The 10834-nt window shown below is 33.6% G+C and overlaps 1 protein-coding gene across 8 annotated transcripts in view; it reads left to right on the top strand.

Moving 5' to 3' along the window:
• Nucleotides 1-10834, top strand: part of ZNF280D (zinc finger protein 280D) — a 120616-nt gene that overhangs the window by 39177 nt on the left and 70605 nt on the right. For all 8 annotated transcript variants that reach the window (XM_010836793.1, XM_010836792.1, XM_010836794.1 and 5 more), the window contains 2 exons: nt 4858-5028; nt 5165-5274. In XM_010836793.1, coding sequence (XP_010835095.1) covers nt 4858-5028; nt 5165-5274 — 281 coding nt within the window. The remainder of the gene's footprint in view (nt 1-4857; nt 5029-5164; nt 5275-10834) is intronic.

Here is a 10834-nt window from a genome sequence, read left to right as displayed (position 1 = left end):
ATGGGCATGATAAAGGACAGAAACGGTCAGGACCTCACAGAAAGAGAAGTGATTAAGAAGAGGTGGCAATACCTACAGAAGTATACCAAAAAAGTCTTAATTACCTAGTTAACCATGGTGTAGTTAACCATAGATCGCTCACCTAGAGCTGAACATCCTGGAGTGTGAAGTCAAGTGGGCCTTCAGAAGCATTACTACAAACAAAGCTAGTGAAAATGATGGAAATCCAGCTCTACTATTTCAGATCCTAAAAGATCACCCTATTAAAGCGCTGCACTCAATATGCCAGCGAATTTGAAAACTCAGCAGAGGCCACAGAATGAAACACAAGTTGGAATCAAGTTTGCCAGGAGAAATATCAACTACGTCAGATATGCAGATGATAGCACTCTAGTGACAGAAAGTGAAAAGGAACTAAAGAGCCTCTTGCTAAGGGTGAAACAGGAGAGTGAAAAAGCTGGCTTGAAACTCAACATTCAAAGAAACTAAGATCGTGGTGTCCAATCCCATCACTTCATGGCAAATAGAAGGGGTAAAAGGAAGCAGTGAAAGGTTTTATTTTCTTGGGCTCTAAAATCACTGTGGACAGTGAGTGCAGCCGTGAAATTAAGAGACGCTTGCTCCTTGAAAGCTATGACAAACCTAGACTGTATTAAAAAGCAGAGACATCACTTTGCCACCAAAGGTTTATATAGTCAAAGCTATGGTTTTTTCCTGTTCAGTTCAGTTCAGTCACTCAATCGTGTCCGACTCTTTGTGACTCCATAGACTGCAGCACACCATGGTTTTTCCTGTAGTCATGTATGAACGTGTGAGTTGGACCATATAGAAAGTTGAGCGCTGAGAATGGATGCTTTTGAATTGTGTTGGAGAAGCCTCTTGAGAGTCTCTTGTACTGTAAGGAAAGCAAACCAGTCAATCCTAAAGGAAATCAGCCCTGAATATTATTGGAAGGACTGATGCTGAAGCTGAAGGTCCAATATTTTGGCCACCTGGTGCGAAGAGTGAGTCATTGGAAAAGACCTTGATGCTGGGAAAGATTGAAAGCAAAAGAGAATGGCACAACAAAGAATGTGATGGTGAGATAGCATCACTGACTCAGTGGACATAAATTTGAGTAAACTGTGGGAGATAGTGGAGAACAGAGGAGTCTGGCATGCTACAGTCCTTGGGGTTGCAAAGAGTCAGACACAATTTAGTGACTGTAAAAAACAAAGTTCTTCATTAACTTAAATAATGTAGTGTGTTATGAAACAGTTTTATCTAATTGAAAATTCTTTGTACAGGGAATTATGCTTTGTATACTAGTATTTTGATATATTTCAAATATTTAAAATAGTGATTTGAATACAGATTTGGGGGAATTTTTGGCTTATTCACTAATAAGCGTGGAAAATTTAGGAAATGTTTCCCCATTTTTATAGTAATATCAGTACCTAAAATGTCTTTCCATTTATATAATATTTAGTTGATGTTCATTTCTTTGGGTGTTTCACCTACATATTTTTAGAAATCTAGTTACTAAAATAGGTAATAACCAGAAGAAATAAGGAGAAAAATCATTGTCTTAAGTCTGGTTTCACGAAACACATGGACTTGTATTTATAGAAAAACCTGAGTTCTTGAAATGACTTGGGACTAAGTAAGAACAATGACTCCTGCTCTACTAGCGTTTTAAAACTGCAGAGCGACTTAAAGCTGTAGTGTTAAGCTGCTATTAAGATTTTTGTCGTCTGTAGCATGTCTTTACACTTCAGTTTTCTCAGATTATTGAAATGGAAATGTTATTTTTCTTATTTAATGCATTGATTCTCCAGACCTGCAATCAGCTATTTATAGATACAATTTTAATTCTTGCTCTCTTTTACTTAGGACTTTCTGAAAACCAACTAAGATAAATAAAATGTGAAATGCTTTGTAAGCTTTAAAGGGCTCTACAACAAATATTTGTTATGAATAGTAACAGGTGTATGTTCTCTAGCATGATTAACTGATCAAGGTCAAGTGATCATGGATGTTTGGAAAGAACTGAGTTTGAGTTTGATTTTGAATGAGAATAGAATTTTTACTGGCAGAGATAGAGCTATTGAGTGTAGGAAATAATGATAGCCAAAGATAACAGAGATAAGTTAAAGGGTCAGAATTTAAAACTCTCAAATTCAGAGTAATTTTGTTTCTCGTGTTAAAAAAATTCTTATCATAAAACAGTCTGTTTGTACTATCTAGCTGTTACATAATCAGAATTTTAATCCAAAATATCCCTATTCATTAACTTTTCAAGTAGCCTAAGCATCTCACAAGAATGCTACTCTGATTATACAGAAGCTTTCCCAGTTACTTATAATAGCCATCAGTAATCACATGCTTTCAAGTTAGAAAAAAAAAAAAAAATCATTTTTATGTTATCTCAAAGGATGAAACAGAGGAGCTAGGTATTGTAATACCCTTGTTTTCTGGGCATATTTTCCCTTATTAAGCAGACAGATGAATCTGTTAGAATAATTTTTGCCCTCTAAAGTATGTTAAGATATAAAATATCTTATTAATAATGACAATGGATAAGGCAATGGCACCCCACTCCAGTACTTTTGCCTAGAAAATCCAATAGACGGAGGAGCCTGGTAGGCTGCAGTCCATGGGGTCGCTAGAGTCGGACACGACTGAGCAACTTCACTTTCACTTTTCACTTCCGTGCATTGGAGAAGGAAATGGCAACCCACTCCAGTGTTCTTGCCTGGAGAATCCCAGGGACCGGGGGAGCCTGGTGGGCTACCGTCTATGGGGTCGCACAGAGTTGGACACGACTGAAGCGACTTAGCAGCAGCAGTAATGACAAGATACTATTCCTTTATTATTGAATGCTTTCTGTGTGCCAGATGTTGTGTTGGTTGCTCTTAAAAGTTAAGATATGAAAGGTTTTTTTAGTAATGATAGTAGCTTGCATTTATTATTAAATGCCTTCTTTATACTAAATACTGTGTTGCATGCTTTATTTTTAAATGCACTATAAAGCACTGGGTAAAATAAGGTGTTATAACTCTTACTTTACAAAAGAAGAAACAGAGGCTCAGAGAAGTTAATTAAATTAGCCAAGAATACATAACTTATCGGTGACAGGGCTTTGATTTGAACTTAACCTGTCTGATTTGAAAGCCTGGAGTATTTTTTGCTTCTACTTTCAGTGTACAGTTGTGAGAGCATTAAAATATGTGCAGTTTTAAAATCCTTGTTACCAAGTACAGTGTGTTTTATTTTCAAAAAGAATTTTTACTCAGCCTACGTATAGCCTATTTCCATTTCTCTTGCTAATCCTCTAAGGCTACAGTCCTTTAGGCTTTAAGGTTATAGTTTTCAAAATAAAACTTCACTTAGGAATGAAATCCTTATAAAAACAAAATTTTATTCAAAAGTCTAATAAATAGCATATAAAATCACAGCTTCTCTGTCAAACACACCCAGTATATTCCCTAAGGAAGAGCCCTTTAGGCTCTGGGGAAGCTAAATTTAAAACCGTTGTATAATCCTAACTCTATTATGAGCCCTTTCACATGAATGTGTGAGGTTTTATCATTCAAGATTAGCCATTTCAACTTTGTGTGTAAGAATAAATGGACAATATAACCTAAAGCCATGAATTGTTTAGTCACTCAATCATGTCCTACTCTTTGCGACCCCATAGACTGTAGCATGGCAGGCTTCCCTATCTTTCACCATCTCCCAGAACATGCTCAAACTCATGTCCACTGAGTCAGTAATGCCAGCCAGTCATCTCCTTCTCTGTCGTCCCCTTCTTCTCCTGCCTTCAATCTTTCCCAGCATCAGTCCTTTTCAATGAGTCAGTTCTTTGCATCCGGTGGCCAAAGTATTGGAGCTTCAGCTGCAACATCAGTCCTTCTAATGAATATTCAGGATTGATTTCCTTTAGGATTGACTGGTTTGATCTCCTAGCAGTCCAAGGGACTCTCAAGAGTTTTCTCCAGCACCACAGTTCAAAAGCATCAGTTCTTTGGTGTTCATCCTTCTTTATGGTCCAACTCTCACATCCATACATGACTACTGGAAAAACCATAGCTTTGACCAGATGGACCTTTGTCAGCAAAGTAATACTGTCTCTGCTTATTAATATGCTGTCTAGGTTTGTCATAGCTTTTTCTTCCAAGAAGCAAGCATCTTTTAATTCACAGCTGCAGTCACCATCTGCAGTGATTTTGGAGCCCAAGAAAAAAAAAGTCTGTCATAGTTTCCACTGTTTCCCCCTCTATTTGCCATGAAGTGATGGGATCAGGTGCCAGGATCTTCATTTTTGAATGTTGAGTTTTTTGAAAGCCATGAGTAGACCACCTCTTTGTTAAGTGGACAAAACTAACTTTTCATTAGACATTTTAAGTTGTTAAAAGCTTCTGAAGTGTCTCTCTAAAATTTTTTTTTTAAAACAAACTCATTTACTTAAGCATCTAAAGTTAATTTATTTGTGGGAACTTAGTTTGGCATATGCTTTGTGTTTTAAGTTTTTTTTTTTGCTTGACATATTTTATTTTGCTCTGCCTTCTTTCATAGTCATTATTTATATATTTATTTGAAGCCGTATTTATTATTTTCCCACATTGAAAGGTATTTTATGAACTATTTGAGTGTATATTGTATATAATAGATATTTTGTAGTTTCTTTTTATCCCCTAACTTTAGATCACATCAATTTTTGCCATTATTTATTGTTACTTGTATGATATGTTGATTATATTACTTTTAATTTGACTCCAAAGTATTTTTTAATTTAGCTCCAAAGTATTTTTACTTAGTTGTAAGCAATATTCTGAAGACTTTAAAAATATTTTTCCACTATTTAAATCATTGTAGGTATGAATGAAAGTTCATTTTTATCAAAACGTCCTTCTACTTCTGAAGTAAACAGTGTTAACCCAAAAAAGTCTAAACCCAGTGAAGGTGTTTCTGGAACAAATTCCTCAGCTGTATTTTCTTCAGTTAAATCTCTTTCAGTGACATCTCCCCAGGCTGTGTCATCAAAAGGTAAATATGAAATGTGGCATATATAAAGAAATTATAGTATTTATATATGAATTATAGAAATTGTAGTACAAATGATTAATAGTGGTTATTGAAGGTTAAAAAGTGATGAATCACATATATTTTGAATTTATTTTAGGTTCAAATACTTCATCAAATCAATCTAAAAATGGAACACCTTTTCCAAGAGCCTGTCCAAAGTGCAATGTTCAGTTCAATCTTTTGGATCCTTTGAAAAATCACATGAAGGTAAAATTTTTCAGAATTTAATTTTAAAAAGGTTTGTAAATCCTTAAAAATACTGATTGATTTGTAGTAAATAATGATTTGTTCAGCTCTTAAGATAAATATTCTTGTAATATTTTCATATAAGGTAGAAGTTCATATTCGTAATCATTGTTTTCATGTAAGATGAAGATCCCCTGGAGGAAGGCATGGCGACCCACTCCAGTATTCTTGCCTGAAGAATTCCTATGAACAGAGGTGCCTGGTGGGCTACAGACCATCAGGTTGCAAAGTGTTGGACGTGACCGAGTGACTAAGCACAGCACAGGAAAAGATTTAAAAATTTCTTCTGAGTCATCAAATTTTAAAAACCAAGTTCATATATATATTATGTGCCTACTTATCATATTCTAATTTTAAATGAAAATAATGCATTATTCAAAATATCTTATATATTATGCCTACTTATCATATTCTAATTTTAAATGAAAATAATGCATTATTCAAAATATCTTATTTACTACCTTACGCATAGTTGAAACTTCTTAAAAATAGGCATTTTATAATGTGTTTAATGTTTCATATAATGGCTTCCCAGGTGGCTCAGTGGTAGAGAATCCACCAGAAGACTTAGGAAATGTGGGTTTGATCCCTGGATTGGGAAGATTCCCTGGAGAAGGAATGGCAACCCATTCCAGTATTCTTCCTGGAAAATCCTGTGGGCAAAGCAGCCTGGCGGGCTATAGTCGATGGTGTCGCGAAGAGTCTGACACTACTGAGCACTCATGCATGCAGTATTTCATATAAGTTAACAGTTCCTTTAGTTATCTTTTTTGTTCATGCTAATATGTGCATGTCACATTACACAATGAATATCTTAGTTTTACATTAATTTCAACACCCAGACATAAACTCCAAATGGTAGAGCATTTCATATGAAGTCATTGTTTTAACTCAGTCCAGAATATAGTTTGTGTAATGATTATAAATTAATTTGAGATTCTTATTGATACAAGAAGCTTCTGAAATTGGAGTTTAAGAAATTTTCAAAGTACAAATGAAATAGGTTTAGGTAACACTTCACTTAAAATATTTTAGTAGGTATTATAGTACCCTGCTATGTCTGTGTAAAGATAGGCTGTATTCCTCTTCTGTGCTGGGTATAAATGGAAGGAAGGGGTAAAGAGAAGAGACAAGACAAAAGGCAGTGTAGATCATGTGGAGAAAAGGAAGAAGGATGCAATGGTACAGAAATATCTCAGGAAAGATTCTTGCTGTTTTAGTGATTGACAGATCTCTTGAGATGGAGTATTTTATGAAAAACAGAAGTAGAAAAAAATAAAGGAACTTCTTTAGAAATTCAAACATTGTCTCTTCATTTACATACAAAACTGTATTTGGTCTGTCACTACTTTTAGCTTGCAGTATGTACTGTATGATAATTGCACTTTGTGCTTTGTTTTTATATGAGAATTAACCTGTAGAAATGCTTTCAATTTTACTATTTATGTAATATCTTGAGATATCTGGGTGTTTTGTTTTGTTTTGTTTTGCATTTTGGACATGGGGAAAAAAGAAAAGTGTAAATTCTTTAGTTATCTTTAATTATTTGAGTAGGTAATATATGATTCAAAATTTAAAAGTTCAAAAGTACAGGGCAGACAAGTAAAAACTCTTATCCTTGTCTCTTATTTACCTGGTTTTCAGTGTGACTCTCAAAGAAAATAATAGTTATTAGTTTTTTTGTTTTTAAATCTTCCCTAGTCTTCTTTCTGCATAAACAAGTGAACACAAATGTTCTTATTTCATTTCTGTTTCTTATACAAGCTGTAGCATATTATATATATTGTACCTGGTGAGACTGGCAATTATTTTCCAAAATGTAGCTTTACTTCCAAAACATATTATACCCTTGTTTGTGATTACTCATATTAGAAGTAATCACAACTTCATATAATATTCTATAATAAAACACTATACAATATTTTTTAAAAAGGATGTAATCTCTTGAATGGGAAGATATCTCTAAGACATATTATTGAACTGAGTTGAATGTAATATGAATAATTTATGATATATTTATGTCATAAAAAATCTTACAGACTAATCACTAAATCTTGCTCAGGGAAGTATAAAATTACAAAGACTTTTTATGTTCTAGATTGTGTATTTTATACACAAACAATAATTTGTAATAGTAGTTTCCATTTTGAAAAAATAAGTTTTTTAGATTATTTGTAGATGATTTTATTTTGCTTTTTTAATAGATAAATAGATGACTATGCCTCAGAAATATTGTTTTCTTTCAATGAAAAATACCTAAAACATAATTCAAATATGCTATAATAATAAGAACCATATACTTATTTGAGACCATGGAGAGACTACTAAGCTTTAAAAACATCATTTAATCTTTAGAAAATTATTTTTCTTTTTTTTTAGAAACTAAACATATACTCTATCTTCTTTGGCTGCTCTTTGTTGCTGTGCATGGGCTTTCTCTAGTTGTGGAGAGTGGGGGTTACTCTCTAGTTGCAATGTGCAGACTTTTCATTGCAGTGGCTTCTTGTTGCAGAGCACAGGCTCCAGGTGTGCAGGCCTCAGTAGTTGGAGCACACAGGCTCAGTCGTTGTGGCTCGTGGGTCCTAGAGTGCAGGCTCAGTGGTTGTTGTTTATGGGCTTAAGTTGCTGCATGCCATGTGGAATCTTCCTGGACCAGGGATTGAACCCATGTCCCCTACAATATCAGGTGGATTCTTATCCACTGCACCACCAGGAAACTAGAAAATTCTTTGAGATAGACATTTTTATCATTGTTTTAGACCTAGTTAGTTGGTGTAACTGATGTTCAAAACTTTAAGGGTAAGCTCAAGTTCTCAAATACTTTTTACCACCTTTTGACAAATGTATGGGCTATTTAACTTGAAGACAGATATATTAGTTCTTTTTTAGGGTATGGAATTAGATATTTATCAACCAGATCTAGATTACTAATCACATTATTTAGATTTCTGTGTCTTCACTTAGTTTTTGTCTACTTGCTCTGTCATGGATTGAGAAATAACATCTCAATCCACATCTTTCAGTACCAATATTTTCTTTGGTATATTGCAATTCTTTTTTAAGATTGTTGATACTGTTTGTGATACAGATGAATCTCTTTTATAACTATACTGTGAACGTATCCTTTAGGATTTTTATAAAGTGTCCTTTTTTGTCTTAAAGTTTGACGCGTTTTAGACTCACAACCTTTGTTTTCTTCTGGTTTCTATTTACCTAATGTATTCTTTGTTTATCCTTTTATTGGTATTTTCAACCCTTCTGAGTTGCTTTGTTTTAAGCACGCCTCTTGCTTTAAGTAGAGAGTTGTAATCCTTAGTAATCCTACATGAAAATCTTTTGTTTCAGTAGTTGATTTAAATTTCCTTATTTTCATCGATGTGATAGGTTTCTTTGATCTTGGTTCTGTCACAATTTTTTTTAACTAAGTTGAGTTATCTTTCTTTCTTTCACTCTGTGGTTGCTTTATATGTATGTAGTTTGGATTTTTAGAGAAGTTGTATGTTTGTTTTCATGTTTATCCTCATCCTTCAAGTTTGAATGTTATATGATTCCAGTAGTCTTCTATTCTTATGGCCATTCTCTCCCATTAAAATGGGTTAAAGTAGCTTTAAATTTCCTATTCTTAACCCCATTCATACTTTTTCCTCTGCTACCAGTATTAGTCAATATTAGCATTCTGAATGTAGTATTTCTTTGTACTATTAAAAATGCTCATACCTATACGTCTTTATTTGGTAATTCTAAATTATATTCCTTGATGTGCTGCTACCATGTGGAAGCAATCTGTGAACTTTCTTGATCTCATATTTATTGTCCTTTTACTTCCTTTCAGTTTTTATTTGTTGGTTTTATCATTTTTCCATTGTCAAGGACATATACCATTTTCAGTATTCTTAACCTTATTTTTGTATTTGTTTTAATCCTTTTCCACAGTAAATAGATTCAATGTTCATCACCAGTCTTTTTGTCATGGTTCCTTTAGGGATCACTTGTTTGATTAAAGTTCATTTAGTAATTTCTTCAAAAAGAGCCTGGAACAGTATTCTTTGAGTTCTTTCATGTTCAAGACATTTGACTATAGTCCTCTAAAACTTTAAATCTTAGCCTGGTTCTCATTTCTGAATTTTGCATTCTGTCTTTTGTATATTTTCTATACTTTGCTTTCCTCTCAGTTGCTAAATCCCCCAACCTTCTTCAGTGCACCTTTATCATTTTTGGTTATTGGTGGTTTGTCATTCAGCTTTTTTTAATAGGAGTATGAAACATTGTTTAAAAGATACTTTGAATGAGATTTATATGTTTATTTTAAAAATCTGGTCCTACCTTAGTTTTCTGTAGAAAAAAAAGAAAATGGAAGAACAGCAAGCAGTTGATGATCAATTATGGATTTATGAGTATTTAGGATAATAAACTTTTATAGATGTACTAAATTAGACATTTCTGAAGAATATGAATCTTGCAGCATATTTTACCATAGATTACGTAGATTCATTTGTAGATTTCAGAATAGCCTCAATTCTCAAATATGACTCAGAATAACTCTTCAATCTGAAAGCCAAATTTTTGAGTATAAAGATTATCCACAATTGTAATTAGAGACACTATTCTTTTATGTAATTTTTTGCATTATAATTTTCCTGATGTTTGAGATCCATCCCCATAGTAAAACCACAGATAAGCTGAGAAGTTTTGTCTGTCAAAATGATGTTACAGATGTACATCATTTGTAGTAAGACATATTTTAAATCATTTTTCTAATAGTGCTGGTGAGTTTACTCTGATTGATCTTTTTCTCCATTTTTCCTTAAAGTCAAACCCAATGTTTTTAGACAGAACTTAGCTTTCTAAAGTTCTTTTAACAGTTCAAGTTTCCTCAGTTTGAACTCTTAAATATTATGTGTGTCTTAGGAAGAATCGATAAATATAGGTAGCAAAACCTTTGTCATTTCCCTCTTTTTATTGTGGTTTCATTTCAACTGTGTCTTTCAGAGTATAGACCACAGAGGATCATATTGTATTAGAGAACTAATGTACTTATCCTAGTTCAGCTTATGGGTGCAACCTTAACTCCAGAAACAAATTATATCACTTTTGGTCAGTTCATTTTATTTAGTATTTTTTTCTCCTCTCTTTTAGAGGATCTTTTTAAGATTTTTTTGGTGTGCCTTTTTTTTTTTTTCCCCCTTTAAAGGTTTCAGAATTGACAAGTGAGCAAAATAAGTGCAATCAATGGAAATGTTATAGGTCTGTCATACCAAAAGCCCAGTTTCTCATGTGACATACAAAGTTTCACCAATAATGTAGCATTTCAATATGGCAGGAGAGGAAGATGTTGTTATTTTTATAAATGGAATAGAGTTGTGTTTAGATTGTCAAACTTTCTTATGATGTGACTAACTTACTAAATAACATGTTTAGGAAGAGTTTAGGAGAAGGCAATGGCACCCCACTCCAGTACTCTTGCTTGGAAAATCCCATGGATGGAGGAGCCTGGTGGGCTGCAGTCCATGGGGTCGCTGAA

This window comes from Bison bison, unplaced genomic scaffold (assembly GCF_000754665.1).
Source record: "Bison bison bison isolate TAMUID 2011002044 unplaced genomic scaffold, Bison_UMD1.0 scf7180017864066, whole genome shotgun sequence".
Lineage (NCBI taxonomy): Eukaryota > Metazoa > Chordata > Mammalia > Artiodactyla > Bovidae > Bison > Bison bison.
This window is presented reverse-complemented; position numbering and strand designations above follow the sequence as displayed.